General features: G+C 41.9%; 3 protein-coding genes across 5 annotated transcripts; 2 read left to right on the top strand and 1 right to left on the bottom strand.

The window, feature by feature from the left end:
* Positions 1 to 38: 38 nt before the first annotated feature.
* LOC129589210 (CAP-Gly domain-containing linker protein 1-like) lies at positions 39 to 11,193 on the bottom strand. Of its 3 annotated transcripts, none has more exons than XM_055483799.1 (26): positions 10,837 to 11,192; positions 10,413 to 10,493; positions 9,765 to 9,984; positions 9,484 to 9,665; positions 9,223 to 9,397; positions 8,632 to 8,989; positions 8,224 to 8,369; positions 7,799 to 7,897; positions 7,472 to 7,634; positions 7,168 to 7,302; positions 6,929 to 7,074; positions 6,737 to 6,866; positions 6,326 to 6,445; positions 6,135 to 6,268; positions 5,541 to 5,648; positions 5,320 to 5,485; positions 5,110 to 5,235; positions 4,893 to 5,029; positions 4,709 to 4,813; positions 4,144 to 4,309; positions 3,344 to 3,708; positions 3,113 to 3,278; positions 1,903 to 3,053; positions 979 to 1,249; positions 780 to 913; positions 39 to 600 (listed from the first exon to the last, which is right to left on the bottom strand). In XM_055483799.1, the coding sequence occupies exons 1-26, from the start codon at positions 10,913 to 10,915 to the stop codon at positions 351 to 353; spliced, it is 5,313 nt and encodes a 1,770-aa protein (XP_055339774.1). In that variant the 5' UTR covers positions 10,916 to 11,192; the 3' UTR covers positions 39 to 350. The 3 variants fall into 3 exon arrangements, 2 of the variants coding, with proteins under 2 accessions (XP_055339774.1, XP_055339775.1); XM_055483800.1 differs by having other exon boundaries at positions 5,137 to 5,235; XR_008690577.1 differs by having other exon boundaries at positions 459 to 600; positions 999 to 1,249; positions 10,837 to 11,193.
* Positions 11,194 to 14,113: 2,920 nt separating this feature from the next.
* Positions 14,114 to 17,318, top strand: LOC129589101 (autotransporter adhesin BpaC-like). Its single transcript, XM_055483629.1, has 3 exons — positions 14,114 to 14,310; positions 14,869 to 16,232; positions 16,722 to 17,318. The coding sequence occupies exons 1-3, from the start codon at positions 14,242 to 14,244 to the stop codon at positions 16,870 to 16,872; spliced, it is 1,584 nt and encodes a 527-aa protein (XP_055339604.1). The 5' UTR covers positions 14,114 to 14,241; the 3' UTR covers positions 16,873 to 17,318.
* Positions 17,319 to 18,475: 1,157 nt separating this feature from the next.
* Positions 18,476 to 21,211, top strand: LOC129589057 (mucin-2-like). Its single transcript, XM_055483537.1, has 3 exons — positions 18,476 to 18,606; positions 18,802 to 20,258; positions 20,539 to 21,211. The coding sequence occupies exons 1-3, from the start codon at positions 18,550 to 18,552 to the stop codon at positions 20,984 to 20,986; spliced, it is 1,962 nt and encodes a 653-aa protein (XP_055339512.1). The 5' UTR covers positions 18,476 to 18,549; the 3' UTR covers positions 20,987 to 21,211.
* Positions 21,212 to 21,251: the final 40 nt, after the last annotated feature.

The raw sequence follows: 21,251 nt of genomic DNA, 5'->3' as shown, positions 1-21,251 counted from the left end.
AATCCTCACACAATTAGGAAAGCAGTGCCACCCTCGTGTAATTAGACTGGCCGTTTTGATTTGCAACAACGCATCACAAATTTCTCTGCCCTTTAAAGGATTTACATATTGATGTATGTCTTAGAATTCGCACCACTGACTACGATACAAGAGACTAGGAGAAACAAACGACAAAACTCTGTCACAAGCAACACACAATGTCTTATAAAAACACACACTGTACAGAGTTATAATCTTGAGCATTGGAAAATAAATAACACACCAGATCTACACAAAAAAATAGCATAATATCCTGGTTCTCTAGAGTCATAAACATGCAAGGTCTGTCAAACTGGCTGAAGAGGTCGGTTTTATAGAGGTACCAAACCAGTCGGCTTGAGAGGAACACGAGGCGGGTGCTTCTTGATCCAAGCGGGACAGTCGGTCGTTTCATGCAGGTCGAACTTTTCACATTCTTCACAATATTTGCGCACCGGGCGCGCCACTTTAGGCTTCGGTTTGCGCTCCGGGGAAGTGTGGCGTTTGGGACATTCGGCGGTGTCATGTTCGTCGAACTGCTCGCACTGAGCGCAGTATAAACGGATTGGGCGGCGCTTGGGTCTGACAAAACACAGTAATTTGCAAACTTTCTTCCACTAAATGCGATATTTTCTAATTATTCAGTTTTTATTACTGCACTTTCAACAAAACAACTTCAAAAAGCACAAAAATTAAAAACTTTCCAAGTGACACAACTCAGAATTTAGAACTTTTCCGTGTGTAACTTCTAAGATACTCACGCAACGGCTGGCTCAGCTGGCGGCACGTCGGCCAAGCCGGAAGCGGACGGTTTAGGCGTTAAGGCTTTTAATTTCTTTTCCATATCCATCAGTTTTGTTTGCTGCTCAGCGATGATAGAGTTTAAGAGTTGTACCTGCAAACAACTGCCGGTTAGTCTCTTTTCATTCAAAAGATAATAAACAAAAGAAAACAACGTGCTTGGAATTCGTTATTATCACCAGCGGAGACTGCGGATGAGGAAGATGTGCTCAATGCTAATTTCTGTAGCTTTTCTTTACGCAGAGCACTTTCCGCGTCGAAGACCTTCTTCTCAATCTGCGCAATCTCGGAGTTCTTCTGATCAACAATGTCTCGCTGGTGCAACTTCATACGAGAGATTTCCCCGTCCCGCTGCTCGATCAAGCGACGATGAAATTCCACTTCACTCTGCACCCGCTCCAACTCCGCCGAAAGCAGCTCATCAATAGATCTACAAAGAAAAACTTGGTAAGCTACACCACGTCGAAGCAAACAATAAATACGTAACAAAAAAACACCAGGAAGAACAGAGGGCACATAACCATAACAACACGACAGGAAGCTCTACTCACCAACTTTCAACCTAGAATCCCTTCCCAGACTCATAATACAGAAAGGACACAAAGATAGTTTGGAGGAAAGATAGGGTTGTATAATTGTAAATTCTTGAGTTATTAAATCCTCTGAAGTTTAAGACCCAACCGAATACAGCTTACAATGCGACAGAATCGTCGTCAAAAAAAACTACAGTTTTACTCAGAAACTCCCATGAGAAAATTAAAATATCGGCACCTTTGTGAATCATCACAAGAAATATGTAAAAAATAATAAAAATAATTCCGCTACTGAATCTGAACACACGTCGATGGAGAATTCGAACTGAAAAAGAAAGCAAAATATAGTTTCCAAGAAAATTAATAAACGCATTAGTTAGTCATGCCAAACATTAAGTAAAACCAAACAAAAAATAATAATAGAGTAAAACTGTTATAAGATAGCGTCAGTGAATGTTACAAGCCAGTAACGAGCCCCAATTTTACCGGTTAATGAACGAGTTCACGGTAAGTTGTTAGGCAAACAAACATAATGCCAATCAACACCAACCTTTGACTGGCCAAATGGACATCCTGTGCCGATTCGACTTCCCCGCCAATTACCCCTGCGGCATTCTTCCTCATCTCCACTAACTCATTTTCCAGCTCTTCAACCAGCTTCTGCTGCCGCAGGTCTCGTTCTTTCATCTCAGCAATTTCCTGTTCCGCATTTTTCCGCACATTCAACAGTTCACTTTCCAAATTCTGTATCACATTCTTCTGCTCCGCAGCCCGTTGGTTTATCTCCCAGACCTGCGTCTCCAGTGTCACTTTCTCTTGAGAAATCTTCTCAACTTGGTCCCTCACTACAGAAACAGTAGCCACTGCTTCTTTCAATGCATCCATTTCTTTGAGTGCCTGCTCGGCGTCATTCAGTCGCTCAGTCAATTTAACGTTATCGTTCTGGAGTTTTTCCCGTTCCGCTTCTGTACGAACGATGGCTTCTTTAGCCACGGATAACGCCGTGGTAATTTCTGTGACCGCACTCTGTGATTGGAATATCTCCGATTCCATCGAAGACAGTCTGAGATCGGAAGATGTCAACTTGACCGACTGATCGTGGACAGTGGTTTCCAACGACCCGACCTTCCCCGCAATCGCTTCCAGCTCCTGAATTCTCGCTTCGGCAGCGCTTTTTGCCTGTTGCACGATCGCCAGCTCATCCCTGGCTTCACTTAGCAATTTCCCCAGATCGCTCGCCGAAACCAAATCCGATTTCAAGCTTAAAATAACATCGCTTAACGAAACCTTGTCGCTTTCTAATTCGACAATCGTCTGATTTGCCTGCTCTAAGCCGACATTATGCTGCTTCAAATTGTTTTCTAACAGCTGCAATGTCTTTTCTAAGTTTGTTAACTTATTTTCAGAATCTGTCCGATCACGGTCCAACTGCTTGATGTTTTCTAATTTCACGGTGAGATTCTGTTCAGATTCTTGGAGCAGAGTGCTTAACCGCGCGACTTCGTGCTGCGATTTCTGAATTTCCGCTTTGAGGAACAGAATATCGTTTCCTGACGCCAAGAGCGCCGAAGTCTTGGCAGCGAGTTCCGTTTCCAGTGTATTTAGTTTATGCCGGAAATCACTGTGTTCGGCTTCCAGTTTGGCTGTATTTTCCGTCACCGTGTCAGACAACTGATTTTCCAGCGTTTTAATTCGATCCATCTAGCAAAAAAAATGCAAAAATAAAAGTCCATTCATCGTAAACTGGCAAGCAAACTCACCAAAGAATTCCTTTCAGTGTCAACGCTCGTCTGCAGTTCCCCTGCACGTTCTTGAGCAACTGCCAGCTGCTTTTCGAACGATGCACCAGCCAAGTCCAGATCGTTCTTCAGTAGACTATTGATGTCTTTGGCTTTAGCCAAATCACCAGCGAGATCTTGCAATTCCCTAAACATAAAAGATATAAATAACAGAAACGAAAATTCTATAAAATTTACACCCATTTTTCTTACTTGTCCTTTTGCTCTAAAACCACCACCAGCGAAGCTTTATCAGCATTAATGGCTGAAATAATTTCCTCGTTAGCTTGACACTGTTTGGTCAGCGAATCCAGCTCCCCTTTGGCGGCATTATATTCCACATCGCATGCTTCCATCATCTTTTTTAGCCGGGATATTTCTTCGTTCATCGACACCACCGTCGATTTGGAAGCACCTAATTCTTGTGAAGTAGATTCCAGAAGCGCATTCTTCTCCACTACAACCGACTGTAACAGGTTGATTTTGTCGAGAAATTCCGTGCGCATCGTCTCAGTTTCTGTCAAGGATGTGGAGCTCAGCAACTGAATCTGCTCCTCCAAATTAGAGATCTTGTCAACCTAACACAGAAACGTTAAAACATTAAAATCGTAGTTAAACACTTTTAAAACTATTAAATAACGGTGGTATAAGGAGTCGAAGATGGCGGTTTTGCAAAAGCGGCACTGTCCTCATCATTTTTACACCAATTTTTTATTTTTCAAGACCGCAATGCAGCGCCTTCACTATGGTTTTACCCTTCTGCGTACTCCGTGACAATTTTTTGACTGCGTATTCTGCTCATTTTTCGAAGATGAAACCCATTATAACATTCTCCTTTACAAAGTTCTAAATTTTTACGAGAACGATAAGATATCTCCATCTGAATGTGCTAGCTACTGGGATTCGATAATAATAATGATTACAAAAAGAACACAATTACTGAAAATGCTTCGTACGTATCTGTACAGTATAAGTGATTCGCCAAGCGTAAAAAAGGTGAAGTACTAACTAACCATGCTGTTCTTCTCGGTTGTTAACACCCGTATATCTTCCTCCCGCCGCACTTCCGCTCGCATCATTTGCTCCGCATAGGCCGACTGTGCCTGTTCCGAGTCCTGTTCAAGCTTTGTGCATCTCTGAGCCAGTTCATCAGCAGTTTGTCGTAAAATCGCAAAATCTCTATAAAAATAATTTTTTTTTTCCATTATATAGATATTCCAACATTACCGGACATTACTGAAGTACAGAGCTTTAGTTCAAATTTGGGATACGCGTAGTACTACTCTGTTAATGTTGTTACTGATACTGGTACCAGGTTACGGTAATGATACGAGGCGTTATGATTTATGTCATGAGTTCCTTTTCACCTGTTATCAGTCAATCAGTCTGTATTTAAAAAATTGCATCATTCTAACAATTCCAGTTTCTTTTGCAGCAAACAAAAGCCGAATCTGAATGCCATTAAACGGATAACGCGGGTAATCGCATTCTAACGGGTAACGGCACTAATGTGAGCGGTTCAAGCGCATCTCACAAGGAAGAGCGACATTTTGATATAATCAGGTCCGTATTACGCACCGTTCTTTCACTTCCAGATTAGCAGCTGTTGCCTCCAAACTGGCATTTTTTTCTTTTTCAAGCAAAGTTACGGCGGCCAGCTGCTCTTCCAAAATAGCAAATTTCCTGAAAACAAGCACCAGCTAAATATTCGCCATAATTATGATAGTTATGGAATATATATAAAGTTCTGTTCAACCCGTACTCTTTCTCCTGGACCAATTCACCGTAGATTCTATTTTTTTCTTCATGATGTTGTGCTAGAGTTTCAGCGATCGTTCGCTCAATCTGTTCGCGGGCCTCCTTCAATTCGGCGTCCTTTTCGTTGAGCACACCAATAAACTGCAATACAGCAGCAAGAACCCATCGTATCACTGCGAAGGGATGACATAATTTCCACCAAATGATGAGCAGATGCGTACTCGACCAATTTCTCCGTTTAGACTAACTTTTTCCGTCAAAGCCGTCTGCAGTTCACTCTCCACAGTGGTCAGGCGTTCCCGTAATGCTGAGTTCTGTTGCTCGAAGTCACGTTTAAGCACTCCAATCTGTAGTGATGAACAACACAGCATGTAATGTACTCAGCCTGACAGTTTCGATGGCAACATTCGCATGTTACAAGTCAATCAAACCTCAAATGCGTGCTTTTGCATCAGGCGCTCCACTTCCTCTTGCCGATCAGAATTAACATGGGATAAATCGGACTGGGAACGCTGGACCAATTCTTGATGGGCACTTTTCAAACTTCCAAGCTCAACGCTTAGTTCGGACAACTGATAAGCCAGCGATTCCACTTCCCTAGAAACCACATTACGGAGAAAGCGAACGAATTACATATTAAGGTTATTCTGACCTTGACTTGTCCTCCAACAGTCGCTTGGCTTCGTGCACGTGATCCTTGAGAATCTTTTCACTTTCCAGTAGAACCTCCTCATTTTTGGTTTCCGAATTCTTAATCGACCTACAAACAATACGATCACATTATGAATAAAAACAGCAACTGCGAGAACCAGTGCAAGATAACCGAAAGCGGGCTAAAAAACCGAAAGATAACCGAAAGCGGTAAGCGGGCCAGAATTACCAGCATAACGCAAACAATCTACAAGAGTAACAGACAGATCAAGATCATCAATATCTGAAGTGCTAATCCAAATATCTGATGGCAAGCTTTGTAACAGAATGAAAACTAATAGAGTAGCTAGCTGCAAAGGGTGTCCCAAAAGTAAGTTTCCCTATTATTTTTATCTGTGCCATTTGAAGCAATATGGCAATATTTTAGCCACATAACTAACTTTATAATCCAATGTGAAAAAATAAAAATTAGAGGGTTCAATGAAGAACTACAGAAATATCATCGCAATGGAGGACTTCGGTCACAATTTCAGAAGAGCATCGCAATCGGGAATGATTACAAGAGCTCCGTTACTTACAGTTTTAAACTTCGTACCTCAACAAGTCTTCTTTTTCTTTGTTCGCACCCAATAACATTTTTTCCGTCGAAGCTAAACTATCGGTGGCCTCTGCTAAGCGTTTCTGTAAAGCCCCGCGTTCCGAATCCAGCTGAGCATTACCTAATCGTAGCTGCAAATAACAAACGTACGTGTACCAAAATTTTGACAACAAGAATATAAAGTTTACCTCTGATAATGCCCTTTCTGCCTCTGCTAACTGGGTTTTCAAGTTATCACTTGTTGCAGCTGCTTTGCTCCGGACGTCAGAAAGTAAAGCCAATAAAGCTGGAATTTCTTCGTCTTCTTTCTGCGTGCAATAAAATTTACGAATTATTAACTACAGAAAAGAAACAGAATTACACATTTAATGTTTCCAGGGACAAGAAACCAAGTGCCCCAAGAACAAAATGCACGTTCGCATTCACATGCAACCAAGTCATACCGTTAATGTATCTGTTAAATCGTGCTGTTTTACTGACTGTGTACAGTAATAAACCAATTAGTAATAAACAGTAATAAACTCTACAGTAATAAACATTATTCCCAAACACAATGTCATAAAAATTTTCAATCGTATACAATAAAACTAATGAAGTACCTCGGGCGCACAGTGTCCCACATCGCGAAAAACAGTCGTTAAGGCACTACGGCGGCTTTGAGCATTTCTCTCTAGCGTATCACAGGTGTTTTTCAAAAGATTTCGTTCCTCCCGCAGTCCGTGTAAATCACTGGAAAAATTTAAATTTAATGAACCAAACGAACCCCAAGAAATTTTTATGTTACGGCGTACTTGGTCAGTTCTTGAATGTGCACCTGTTGGGATGTATTATCGCGCTTTAGATCGTCAATAATCACTTGCAAATTTGAATTTTCCTCAAGCTTACTGGAGGATACGGCGCTCTGTCGTCGTCGGTAATCCTCCAGTTCCGCTCTCGCCTTCAATCAGTACCGTAACAAATTCACCAAAGCAGGACTAATCGAAACCAGAACAACATGGTGCACCATGGATTCACCGAAAGTTCTGCTTACACATTCAAGCTGCAGATTTAGTTCCTGCTCTAGCGCGTCTTTACTTCTCATGCTCTGCTGAAATGTCTCGTTCTCCTGCCGATATTTTTCACTGACATCACGCAGTTGTCGTCGTAAATCCGCAACTTCAAAAGACTAAACACATCCAAACCAAGAAACTTGTATCACACGGTAACCGAAGTAGAGTAAGTAAGATAATTACCGAAGTTCATTAAAAATACTTTAAGCGGAAATTACTTAACCATAAACAGCAAATTCGACAAACAATTTCAGTGTACAGGAACAGTAAGCTTTTTCTTCTTACAGTGCGATCCCGTTCGTCAACCATATCAGCAGCTTCCAGTTTCGAAGCGTCAACCGCGGTTCTCCATCGGTCAACTTCCAAATCTTTATCCTGAATCACTTGCCGCAAAGTCTCCATTTCTTGATTTAGTCGGCTAATATCTCCTTTCAATGAATCAATTTCACTAAAACAGGAAAAACACCTGAGGACATGCCAAACATATTTCTAGTATCGAATTCATAACTTCACACAATAACGTTCTCACGCGTGCTGGATTCCAAGTGCAGCAGTCTCAAACTGAATGCCGATAAGCAAAATTTGTGCATTGCGGTACAAAAATTAATATACCTCGATTTTCTATCAATCAGCTTCTTTGTTTCCAATTCGGCTTCACTGTCCTTTGCCATGAGTTCTTCTTCCAGTCGAAACTGAAGATCCTCAACTTTCCTAGTTCAACAGAGCCCGTTCAGCGTTTAAATAAACAACCATAATTTCAATCAGTATATTTCAAACAGAAACAGCTAGAAAGATGCCATTTTTCGGTCGAACGATCGGGAGAATAATGCGAACGCAGATCAACAGCTTTTCTTAACAACGGTTTTTCTCAACAATGTAAAGGTCAAACCCACAGTTGTAAGGCACTTGCCCAAGAAAATCGGAAAAAAAAATTTTTTTAATGGTTATGATTTAAGATGTTTTTCCTGTCTTACATGTTTAGCCATGGCTGATATAAGAATTCAATAAAATTAGAAATACCTGAATACAGGACTTACTTTTTCTCGTCATCCAGCTGCTCCCTTAGCTGATCCTTCTCCGCGTTCAACTTTTTTATATTTTCTGACATATCGGCAATTCGAGCATCTTGATTTGATAAAGCTCCCATGTACTGCTCCTGAAGCTTTTGGATTTCCGTGTGCATCTGTAAATTCCAAGAAAATAGTCAGTGTGGCAGAAAATATCAGAAAAGCAAAGTCTTACAATTACAAAAAAGTTATCGCCAGTAAAGTTAAAACCCCCGTAAATCGGTAAATGTGCAAGAAAAATACCATAATTTTATTTCATTCCCTCCTGTTTCCTACTACGGTCTTTGGGGATGCCACTGTTGGTACAGTATTACTCGTTCATCAATGAAAACTGAAAAAGCAATAATTTGTACGTATGCCAGCGATATGCTTCCTTACCTGCATTTCATTGCCCAACTTGGCCGCCAGTTCTTTCTTGGCCAAATCGCGTTCTTTGGTCATTGCAACAATCAAAGCATCCTTCTCCTGGTGTGCCTTAATAATATCTGCTGCCGTCCCTGTTCCTGTCCGTCCTACGGCAATGGTGGAGGGACTCAAAGCACTCGTTCCCATGCGCATGGCTGATGAACGCCGGGATGCAGTGGACTGAATGGAAAAATTAGAATGTAAAGACTCTTGGGATGGACTCCGCTTTAGTTTTCCAGGAGTGAACGGCGGAAGAGCGGCACCGGAGGAACCTTTGGATACTTTTGCAATAGGAGCCATCACTCCGTGGTTTGCTGGACAAGTGAAATACCTGCGCGAAAGCAAACATATACGTACTTTCTGCGGTTAGTTAACAGCTAATCGCCCCTCTTATTTCTTTCGCAAAATAAGATCAGCTGAAGAGAGGTAAGTCAAACTCAAAACCCAGTAACACAAGCAAAAACATTCAATTCTGACTGTAAAATCTAGAAAAAAAGCTGGATACCCACAGATATTAAAATAAAACCGAAGGTAGCCCTTACTGCAAAAAATACTAGCACTTACCGTTTTCCTTCGACGCTTCCGTCGTTTTTCCCTTTGGCTTCGTCCAGCTCAACTCCAACCCAAATACCATCTTGAAAATGCGGTTTCCCAACAAATCTCACAATGCCCGCACGATCTCCGCTTAGCCACACACGATCACCAACTTTCATGTCAGCCGCATTTGTTACATCTCCTCCTGCACCGCACACACAGCATAATCAAAGAGATTAACCAAAACATAATCCGTTTCACACAGCAAATTGACATGCAGACAGCACCAACCAGCGACAGAACTGCCCGGTTCGGTGCTCTTGTTGACCCCGGTTAAACTGCTGTCCGGTGATTTAAATTCAGCATCCACGGCGGAGATGATGGATGCCACTGAGGTGGCCGCGGATAATTTCTGCATCTTCAGTGTCTCAATTTCTTCCGGGCTGAGTGGTACTCGTGAGAGTTTGTGTAATCTATATGAGACACAACCAAACAGTTGACACACTTCTTAAAACGACGGATAAAACAAAGCGCAGAATTTAACCACAATAAACACGCATTTATAATCGTACCGGACAAATACACCGCGGTTCGCTTCGCACTGAAAGTAGCGCACACCGTTGACGGAGCCGTCGTTCTTCCCGGTTGGTTCATCTAGCACAATCCCAGCCCATTCACCCGGGGCGAATTTCGTCTCACCGATAAACTGAATTTTTCCCGCTTTCGTCCCGTGCACCCACACCCGATCGCCCACGATGAAACCTTCCGTATCCACCGTGAAGTGAACGGAGCCTAGAAAATGCGCGTACTAATCGTAACTAAAATAAACCATAATCGAATCACTTTCAAGACAGCCGCCAAAAAAGCTACACTCGAATGACTCGATCCGCCTCATTTTAGATTATTTTCTGTTACCATGTGATAATTAGGTTTAAATTTCACATTAATTATCAAACACTCTTAAACAGATACATTAGTGTCAAAGTGGCTAAGTTTCCGTGATTAAACTCGTTGTCAGTTCCGAACGCTGAAAGCAACACAACACTGAAGTGGCACAGAAAGAGTTTCTTTCCGAATAAAAAATGAGAAACGATATCAATTTAAAGATATCAAATAATGCGATGTATGTGAAACTGGCTTCACAAGTAAGAGACTGCCAAAGTGCATTAAATTTAACAAAACGGCGCAGCAAAGTCTGCAATGCGCTGCGTAATTTATACCTGCTTTCTTCAGCTGTCCAGGAGCAGGAATGGAACCAGTTGGAACTGGACGGGGAGACGCAGGCGCTATTACGGGAGGAGCTGCAATAAATTTAATTTCCCATCAATCAGGTTGACAACACCTGCATAAATGCTCTCATTTTCGGACTTGCACTTTTTCGGCGTTTGTTTACTGTTCACATAACAGTACGGATTATATTAGCGCGCAAATTACGTAACTCCTTCAAAGCAAAAGATGAAAAGGCCATAAATTAAATAAACAAAAACACATTAAAATAATACATTTTACAGGCAAAAGATGAACTGTGTGATACCATAACACGAAAAGGAGTACCACATCAGCAGATGACAGGGTGAAATGCAATTTCCAAAACCAACTCAAATCCACCAACTCGACTCGCTGTTCATTAAAGCAGTGAATTACCTCGCTGCTGTGCTGCACTTGGAAGGCCCGCAGGTCGTAGTCCCGACTGGGAACCTGAATTTGGAAGTTTAGAATCCATAGCGTCTACGATAACGGCGTTCTTTAAGTCAGAAGAGCTTTCGAACCAGGAGCTGAACTGTACAGTAGTTCAGTGCGAATCTGCAAAACATCACCCTACTCAGTCAGGGCATCCATCGTGCGATCTACCAGAGAAATGATAAATCATAGCACATCAGTAAAACTGATAAGACAGGAGAGATTTTGATAAAACCAGAAAGATACATAATCATCGACATTATTCGTATCGTTCATCTGCAGAATGATATGCTCCAAAAGTTTTCGTCACGAGTGACGACATCAAAATATACGGTACGAAGCATAATCCTGCTCTGAAAATGGAGAATTCGTAAACATTGGAAAGATGATAAACGAAACAGCAGGTAACCGCCGCCTCCGTACAATTGATGGGATGGTAGTGCGATTTTTTTATTTACTGTAGCACACAATACTATTAATGAACAATAAAATAGTATACTTACAATACAATAGTATACAGTAGTAGTAATAGTTTTAAGCTATTAGCTAAAATAATTTAATATTTCCACATGACGTCATCATTATCGTTATGATCGTTATCGCTTCGGTGCTTCCAGATTTCAAAAACAGTGATATTGGGACAGAAATATTATTATTGCGATAGAAATTAAATTGTACCGCCAGTAGGAGTGTAATTGCCTTTCTGGTACTGTTTGTTGGTTGTTGTGCTAATGAAGATCAGAACCCTTATTTTCCTACTTTTACCGACCACATCTCGCGATTAGTCTTGCTGCAGCTTGCTCCGAATCTTGCGAATTTATATTTGCTCCGCCGCGCCTTCCGCGCTTGCCCCGCGCTTATGCGCATCTTGACCATCAGCTTGCTTTGCTCGCTGAATCTTGCTTTGTGTGCTTTTTAATAAGCTCTTGCGATGACCTTGCGCTGTACTGCTTGAACGCGATCGTGTAACTCCCACCGTTGTCAGCTTTCGGCCACAATCGCTGCCGACCGTGCCAGCCTTTCCCAAACTATGTAAACTGTAACTGCCGGCAATCGGCGCCACTTAAAGGTCATCTTTCCGTTTTCTTGTAAGGATGATGATGACCCGCCATTTCGTCACCGCCACCAAGTCGTACACGAACGATGTCGACCCGTCACGAAGTTGAACTTCGAAGTTTTGTTAAACCGTAATTCTGACGAAATATGACCCCATGTCGACAGTTTTACCTGATCTAGAAAATACGAGTTCATTGTACTTATATGTCCGGATGTACGTACGTCCATTCGTTTTAGGTCAGCTGCAGTGATTTACATAAAACGGGTTGGCTTAATAAGTATCTTTCAAGCAAATAAGATTTTATTTTTTTATCCAGTGTTAATAGTATTTAGTTAGAACAAATTAAATTATTGGTTTTCCGTTCTATGCAACCACACTTCGAAAATTAATTTGTTTCAAGTTTACCTCAAGATTTATCGTTCTACCGGCACCACTACACTACCAGCATCTGTGAGACGGTTAGGAGCTGATCTTTTTTGAATCAAATTATCAAAATGCATGTGACACTGCTTTTAACCGTGCTGAATCGAATGGCGTTTTCAGTTTTTTCTCTTTCTCTGTAGTAGTTTTCTGATCCAGAGGTTACGGGGTTGTTGTGATATAGATCTTGTTCCTAGATACTACAGTACTCCTGCCTACTGCAGCTGGGTACTAGTGCATATACGTACTTACTCGTATAAAAAAGCAACAACGCGCAACTTATAGGTAGTTGCTACTCGAGTGGTACTCTATTCGGGATAGAAATATTTTTCAAGACCTTCGCAATCACGACCTTATCATACTCGGAAAACAAGTGATAAAATAAATTTTTTAGGTCCATTTGAGTTAAAGGCTAGGAAGTAGGAACGCCGACGCCACAGAACGGTCCGCTTTACAACCTGTCATAAATTTTGGTTGTCCACTGCATGGTGCCTTTCAGTTAACAATCCAAATTAATCAGGGTGTATTGCAACACATACGTAATATAAGATTTACATATAGCGTTTTATTCCACATTGCTCAGATTTTGGTTTATTCTTTTTGTTTCTTTTTTTTTTGCATATGAAGAGACGTTACAAAGGAGTAAAATTGAATAATTATAATATTTTATAATATAGTATATATTCCACACTGTGCAGTACGCAGCTCCTTCATATATGCAATACTGTTGTAAATATGGTACGCGTAGTTCTTTTTTATGAACTAATTTTATTTCATTATTTGTGTGAACAAGAACAAGGTACAGTAGCTGAAGGTACCCCAGGAATTTTTATTGCATAAATTACCATATAAAACTATAACCTACTAGGTTATGGAATAACATCATAATAGGCGTAGAATATGCTTGCTCACTTTATTGGCAATTTGGCAGTGAGTCAAACACGTGCGGTACGTACGTCTGGATGCAATTAACAGGTGGCGCGTTCGTTGAACCGGCAAGCTTTAATTTTTCAAAATCACTTTAACGCTGTTAAACTGTAGAGCTTTCGGCGATATCATTAGATAATTAGCAACGAAATTTTTATAGTCGGATATCGATTTGTTGGTACATGAGATGTGTATCACTTGTTGCTATTTATTGTTAGAGCATCATGTCGTCGATAAATTTAGCTGCCAATCTCTTTCTACCGTTATGAAAAGAACCATTTCAATTTTTTGAGTTATTTTGTAGAAACTGAATAAGTCACAATTTGTGAGTTTTTTGTTCGGGGTGCATTTGTAAATATCATTACTGCAGCGCGCGTGCAAAAAGATCCGTTTCTCCTTTCGTGGCAATGAATCGGCTCATGAATTATCGATCGCTTGCGAATGCACACCGCTGCTCCATATATTATGCAACAGGTCAAGTTCTTGAGCTTGTTCATAATTCTCACCTTTAACAATGCAAATTACAATGAATTCTGCCTAAAAAACTACTTGCAACGATCGTAAATACACTGCCCACAAGAATTATCTCGTTCAAATGCAGTAAAGCTATTGCAGAAAAAACCCAATGTGCACAAATAAATGATTTTGCCGAGTACGATGCCAAACTTTCTAATTACACCTTAGGTGCTAAATTTTTTATATATTATTGCTTTATAATTCTGCTCAAGCAGTGCAAGGTCTGGTTTTGTTTTACAGCGTTCGTTAGTCATCGGAAAACACATGTTCACCTATATATAGTCTTTTTGCTGTTTTAAAGAAGGTCAGTTGCATAACACCGGCTGTTCTTTGAAATAAAAATGTATGTATTGTAATTCGATCCACAGCTGTACACGTTCAAGCATTTATATATTTTACAGTATCCTATAATTTTATCGAAGAGAATAGTGTTATATCAGCGGCGGAAAATGAAAAAAACTCGCAGTTCAAACAGTGTTTACGTTACTGGATTGTTCCTTTGCATTGTCGCACAAGTGGTAAGCAGAAGGTCATAAGGTCCTTATTTACGAGTATTACTAGTTTATTACCAGATCCTTATTTCTTATTGGCTTGTTAGATCCAGTATTTTAAAGCTGCCCAGTTAAGAATGCCGATTTGTTATTTAATAATGCTTATTTCTTCTATTATGAATAATTGCCAATAAAGTACATTGGTACATTTTAGTTGCTTTAAGCTTAAAGAGCTTTGATATTCATTTGCCGACGACTTATTCCGGCCTATACTGTGCCAGTTGCTGACCTCGGACACTTTACATATGTCGCACAGGCACAATTAACGAGTTAGGGAGTGTTTCCAAATTACGTCACCTGAAAAATGGCCATTTTTCACCCCTCGCTCCCCTATTGTCACGAAAAACGGGCTCCGAACCCCCTTCTTTTTTACGTACTCGCCCTTTTGGTGTGATACAAGGTGTTATAAATTTACGTAATTTGGAAGTGCTTAAAACACTAAATTCGAATGTAATTGCATTATATACTCTACCTTCCACCTTCTATCGATAAAATAAGTACATAAAGTTTTATGTTAATTTGCAGATATGTTATGTAGACGGCGCCCGCAGGGATAAAAGACAAGCAGGTGTAACAACGTCCACACTGTCATCAGTTAACACAACTGCCGCGTCAAGCAACACTACAGATCTCACCAGTCACAACGCGACGGTCCCCGATAATACCTCAATTTCTGCAGGAAATAATACGGCATTAACCGGGAACTCAACTGCCGCACCTGGCAATGCAACAATGACACCGACAAACGCAACCTTTGTAACGGGAAACGTTACGGCTGTATCGTCCACCAACAGCAGTCTCATTGCTCCAAACGCGACTTCGGCAACCGGAAACGCAACGTCATTAAACGGAAACTCGACAACACCATTAAACACTACTGCTTCGGGAGGAAATGCCTCTTTGAATTCGAATTCGCTTGCTGGAAACAGTACAGCATCGGCAACCAACGGTAGTGATATCAATAAACTACAGGGACTGCCGGGTAACGCCATCGCAACCGAAAATGGTACAGCACCAAATAACTCGTCGGTACTGGAATACACAACAATGCCACCGGAAATTACCAATGGTTCGACCACTCCACTCAGTAAAACAACTGGAAACGTTACAATACACGCGGGTAATAGCAGTGAACTCGGCGTCACTCAGTCACCTTTATCGAACGCTACCGTGGCAGGAAACAGTACCGATCTTAGTGGGACAACCACAGTATCTTCGTTAGATAATTCCACCAGTACCGGTGCTACTGCCCTAAATACAACATATAATATTACGGGAACAACTCCCGTTCCGCTCAAAGCTACTAGCCTTGCAAATATAACAGCGGTCACGCCAAGTAACGCCAGTGTTACCGGCGGCATCACTTCCGCCGGATCCGCCACCACCCAACCTAGCTCAACGACGGCTACGACGCAAGCTGCACCTACTCTTACCACATCGTCAGCTTCAGTTAGAGAAGCGAAAAAAGCTGATTTAGCCGCACAAGCCAGCAACATCCTCCCGAGTATTTTATCTCCAGCGCAGTATGCGAATTCCGATTACGATACTAAAGCGGCCCCGCCTCCGCAGAATCCCAGTCTGTTAATGGCGCTAAAAGCCTTGCGAGGCTCGGCTGCCGGTGCGGCAAAGTCTATCGATATGGCAGAAATGATGGCCAATGCCGTTGCCGGTAAAGACTATCCCAACTTATCGCAAATTCCGGATACGAAGAACTTTGCCTGTAAAGATGTCCAACAAGCGGGGTTTTATGCGGACACTGATACCGACTGTCAGGTTATTCGGCGCTGTGATATTAATGGAAATTTATGGAGTTACCTGTGTCCAAATATGACACGATTTAACCAGATCGAGCTGGTCTGCGATTGGTTCTGGAACGTTGACTGCAGCCAGTAAGAATAACACGATTAATCTTAATAAATTTATTAACAGTTACTGTTAATAACTTTTGAAAAGCTTATTCGGAAGTTATAATAAAGTTATCATTTTAAATTTCTATATATTTTTCTCGAATGAAAATCTTACAAAACGGGTCTCGTTAAAGTGAACATCATGTTCAACATTTTACGGTTTCTTGCTCATTGGGTACTTATATCTGTGACTGTAAGATACAGTATTTGAAAGTTGTAGGCTATACCACTGACCTTTGCTAATATTCTAGTTAAACGCATTGTTGATGTGCGAAATTACTGCAGAAAAAATCTTAACTTTAAAAAGTGCCCTTTTACGTAAAAAAGAAAAAGGTCAGTTTATCGAGCTGCTCTATGGAATTAATCGATTTCTACGTAGTACTGATGTTAATACTTTACATACGAGTATTTGAGCTCATAAGAAGTTGACTTGTTAATGTGCTGTACCCTTACACGATTCCGTTGTTCTAGGTCTAAACAATTTTATGATTATTCAAATTCCCGGCTCTACCATGCATCGTGGGTATTCTTGGACACACCACCGAACCCTGATACTGATGACGCTCGAAAGTCCACCGCGACCGGCTCGAAGAAGCCATCGGACACTAAGAGTTCTGCGTAAATGAAGAAAAAATCTCTTCGAACGATCTCTAAACACACAAACGCCGGCACGCTGTGTGAAAGATTGTTTGCAGATGAATACAAAGCACAACTTTGCCAGCGGCATACATTATCGTTTTGACGACAGTAGCAGCCCGTGCTGACACTCCAAGGCTGTCATTATCTAAACAAAAACCGCAGTGTTGGATAAGCAATTATCGGAACAATTGGTCAATTGAGTCATAATACCAAAGTGAAAATTAACTGCTAAAGTGTATTTACACGTCTGTGCAAGGTGTGCGGTTTTGTGTGTTAGGTCAGTCTTCGCATAAAGGGGCATATGGTAATATGGCACTTGCTTGTATCTGTATTAGTTATAAAATATAAAAATTCGTAGATCTACAGATACTTCTTGAGTATGACTGTAACCGTGGGCATTGGATGATATTATTAAATTTTGCACTTCTGTATGTTCTAAAACAGAACGTTGTACATCGCACATAATTATGTCTTCAACACAAGAAATAAATTACCGACTGAAACTAATACTAGTGGTACCCAAATACCTTACTATTACGGTCAGAGAAACCTTGGGTGCGAAAACCTTGCCATTAGTTGAGCTGACACTGGATAAAAGCCTCGTGGTGAATTAAGCATTATAGAAACCTGTGCGTATTAAAGTTGTGGTTATGTTCTTTATACTGATACATACTCTCACAGCATAAAGATTGTTTGTACGTTCCACAAATTCTTAAGAAAATCTGAAATGCTAATTTTCACTTTTAAATTTTTGTTGCTAACTTTGTGACAGTTTGTGTGTTATGCATCTCTAAAAATGCTTTACAGCGAACTGAACCAAGTGAAAACATGACCTTACATTTAACGCCTGAAATCATAACCACCAAAACCGTTCGAGCTATAGCCGCACAATCTTGAAACGGAGACCGCACATATGTACAAATACGTCGAAACGGAAGTAGCAGCAAGAACGGAAAAGTCCATGCTGGCAAGAGAGCATCAGGAGCCAGCTAATTCGTGTAGGAAACAAAATCTTTACAAGTAGCCGATTTTTTTGCGGTTTTCGTAATTCATTGAAACATGCATGTTAACATTTTTTATGGTATATTATTTTTATGTTTTACATGTAGATCGAGATGTGTCAGGAGTCATTCTAAGAAAAAATAATAAAAGTATGGAGTTAGAAGTTTTACGCTTTGAGCGGATTGAATTACGTATGCTTTTTCTTTCCTATCTTTCCAAAATTCCACTACATAATATCACGCCTACGTCGCATTGGTTACATAGGCATAACACAACATGCGGTACCGTTAATTATCAGCTAACATATGCATTAGATGTTATCAAGAACACGACATTTGTGACAGGCTGACACGCCGGCACAGCGCGACAGTAAATAATGCTGATTTAATAACCACCTCAAAACATGTAACATATTGAATAATTTCATTATTTCCATAATATGCCACAGGAATACACCGGTGATGCAGTTGATATTCAGCTGCTCATCCGATTACATGGTAATATTTTACCGTGGGCAAAAATACCGGCTAACAATAAGCGACTATATAAAAAAGTTGACTTTACAAATCGCATAATCAAGAGAAAGCAAATCTGCAATTAATAGCTTAACCTGATCGCATTTCATTTCGGTTAAGCTACATTTCGCGCCGAATCGAAAATGAAGTTTCTTGCAACCGGATTATTACTTATCGGATTAAGCGTACTTTCTGTATTGGTATGTGGCGAACAATAACTGTTTTTAGAAAATTTAAAATTAACAATGCAAAAGAAAAATGAGGAAGATACAGTAATATGGATATAATTATTTACGAATTATACTGCATATTTAGTGCACTTTATACTGTTTTAAAAGTGGATATTTCGTATGCGCATGAAGATTGCATTGTGTCTGCATATAAATAATTAACAGGTTGAATCTGCCAATATCAGAAGGAATAAACGGCAAGCTCCGGTGGAAGTGACGACGGCTGCAACCGCTAATGCAACGCAAGCAGGAAACAGCACCAGTGCTCCGGCAGTCAATGGCACTAACGTAACCGCAGCTTCCGTTGCCTCTGTTGCTAATGCATCATCTCCAGTGCCCGAAGCAACACCGGCATCCAATGCGACATCATCTAACAGCACCGCTCCAAGTTCCTCTGCTCCTTCTTCAGCTAGCAATGCTTCAGCGCCGGCAAGCACTTCCGTTTCGGAAGCACCAACCACCGCAGCGTCCGCCGCTACTTCCCTTAGTACCGCTGCGGCCGTAACCCCAACAACAGCTGCAGCCAGTGCAGCAGCAAGCAACGCGACTTCCGGTAATGCCTCATCGGAAGCATCGCCTGCTAATGCAACTGCTGCGACAACCACGGCATCGTCACCCGCAACGCCCGAGGTCACTCCCGAAATGACAACCGAAGCATCGGAGGTAACCACACAAGCTGCCAGCGCCAATGCAAGCGATAGTGTCAACGTCACCACAGCAGCACCGGCTGCGTCTAATTCAACTGCCCCAGTTGCTGCTAGGACGACCACCGTTGCGAATGTTACCAGTGCCACTCCGGAAGAGGTATCATCCGAAGCACCCACTGAGGCGCCGGTTGCTGCTAATACAACCGCCCAAGGAAGTGAATCAACCACCGTGGCGAACGCAACCAGTGCCACCACGGAGGAAGAGTCCTCCGAAGCGCCCAGTGCCGAGTCGACAACTGCCGCCAGTTCGACCGCCCCAGGTGGGGAATCTACGACAGCAGCGAATGTAACCAGCGACAGCACAGAAGAACCAGCATCCGAAGAGCCAACTACGGGAGCAGCCGCCGCAGGCTCTACAGCTGCTACCATTGCCGCAACCACCGCCACGGCTGCCACCACCCAGGCCAAAACCATTGTCGCTGTCACCACACCTCCGCGACAGGGCAAGAAAGTCGATGAAACCAGCACCGCCAAGTCAACCACGCAAAAGGTCACAGTCAGCGCCAGCCCCTCAGAGCAGGCGACGGTGACTCCGGCCATCCAGTATCCCAACGCCGACTACGAGAGTAATCGGGCTATGCCCCCACAGAATCCCGATCTGACTAAGGCGCTCAAAGTACTGATGGGCAACAGTCCGGCAGCCCGTTCGGCGAAGACCGTTGACATGGCCGAACTGCTCTCCAGCGCTGTCGCCGGTAAGGATTATCCTAATCTGGCCGCCATCCCGGATCCTACGAGCTTCGCGTGCAAAGACGTCCAGCAAGCCGGTTTCTATGCCGATATGGATAGCGATTGCCAGGTCATTCGCCGGTGCGATATCAACGGACAGCTGTTCAGTTATTTGTGCCCGAATCTGACACGGTTTAACCAGGTGGAGTTAATTTGTGATTGGTTCTGGAACGTCGACTGCAGCCAGTACGTGCACGATACTTACATATATGTATTCGTACTTATTTTAAAAAACTTTCTACGTATGCGCTTTCGGTTAACTCATGAGCGCACCAATTTAATAAAACCTCATTTTTTCCACAAAAAATTTCTACCGTTTAACTTTTCCAGAGGTTTCGTTCAGGAAAATGTCTTTCCAATGCTGATATGCTGTAGATTGGTGGAAACGCTAAAAGATTTTGTTAGACGGATAATTTGATTTGCCAACTCCACTCGATGCTGTGTAACACTTTCACGTTATTCGCAGGGTCAAACAATTTTATGACTACTCCAATTCGCGCTTGTACCATGCATCGTGGACGCTGTTGGACACTCCGCCCAACGCATCCGAAGAGGACAACGCCGTTCAACCACCTCAAGCGTCGTCCGCTGCCGCAACCACAACAGCCGCACAAAAGCCAAGCCCGAAGAATGAAGCCAAAAAACCCGTCAAAAGCGCAACTAAGGCTGCGACCACTACTACCACCACCACCACGGAAGCGACAACAACAACCGAAGCCACCACTAAAGCGAAAAAAGCAGCTGGAAAAGGTAAAGGTAAACCAGCCAAGGCCGCCAAGGGCAAGGAAACCGAGAAGCCGACAACTACCACCACGACCACAACAACAAAGAAGCCCGCTGCCAAGAAACCGGCTGCCGGCAAGGGCAAAAATAAGGAGGCCGGAAAGAAAGGCAAGGCGACCAAAAAGCAGTGAAAGAAAGGATGATAGTTTCTTTTTATAATTAATTTTTTAAATTTTTATAACGGAATAAATTAATTTTTTACTTGCTGTTGACAGGAATTTGGATTCGTTGGTCTAACAAATTAGCAAAACGTTTACGCGTAAAATACAACCTTTTGAGGATTTTAATGTTAACTGTTTGCTCGCATAATGCAAACTATTAAAACAGTTTTTTTGTAATCGGATAATTGAATAATATGCTGAACATGACACTCTGCAATCGTCGCAAAATGACGTT

The sequence above is a fragment of the Paramacrobiotus metropolitanus genome, unplaced genomic scaffold, assembly GCF_019649055.1.
Source record: "Paramacrobiotus metropolitanus isolate TYO unplaced genomic scaffold, Prichtersi_v1.0 Parri_scaffold0000033, whole genome shotgun sequence".
Classification (NCBI taxonomy): domain Eukaryota; kingdom Metazoa; phylum Tardigrada; class Eutardigrada; order Parachela; family Macrobiotidae; genus Paramacrobiotus; species Paramacrobiotus metropolitanus.
The sequence above is the reverse complement of the archived record's forward strand: the minus strand, read 5'-3'. Positions and strand labels throughout refer to the sequence as shown.

Coding starts and splice junctions, on each gene's coding strand:
- LOC129589101 (XM_055483629.1), top strand. CDS start 14,242: ATGAAAAAAACTCGCAGTTCAAACAGTGTTTACGTTACTGGATTGTTC. Junction 14,311..14,868: donor TTTGCATTGTCGCACAAGTG/GTAAGCAGAAGG, acceptor GTTAATTTGCAG/ATATGTTATGTAGACGGCGC. Junction 16,233..16,721: donor TGGAACGTTGACTGCAGCCA/GTAAGAATAACA, acceptor CCGTTGTTCTAG/GTCTAAACAATTTTATGATT.
- LOC129589057 (XM_055483537.1), top strand. CDS start 18,550: ATGAAGTTTCTTGCAACCGGATTATTACTTATCGGATTAAGCGTACTT. Junction 18,607..18,801: donor TAAGCGTACTTTCTGTATTG/GTATGTGGCGAA, acceptor AATAATTAACAG/GTTGAATCTGCCAATATCAG. Junction 20,259..20,538: donor TGGAACGTCGACTGCAGCCA/GTACGTGCACGA, acceptor CGTTATTCGCAG/GGTCAAACAATTTTATGACT.
- LOC129589210 (XM_055483799.1), bottom strand. CDS start 10,915: ATGGATTCTAAACTTCCAAATTCAGGTTCCCAGTCGGGACTACGACCT. Junction 7,303..7,471: donor TTGACGAACGGGATCGCACT/GTAAGAAGAAAA, acceptor GGATGTGTTTAG/TCTTTTGAAGTTGCGGATTT. Junction 6,446..6,736: donor TGGGACACTGTGCGCCCGAG/GTACTTCATTAG, acceptor TATTGCACGCAG/AAAGAAGACGAAGAAATTCC.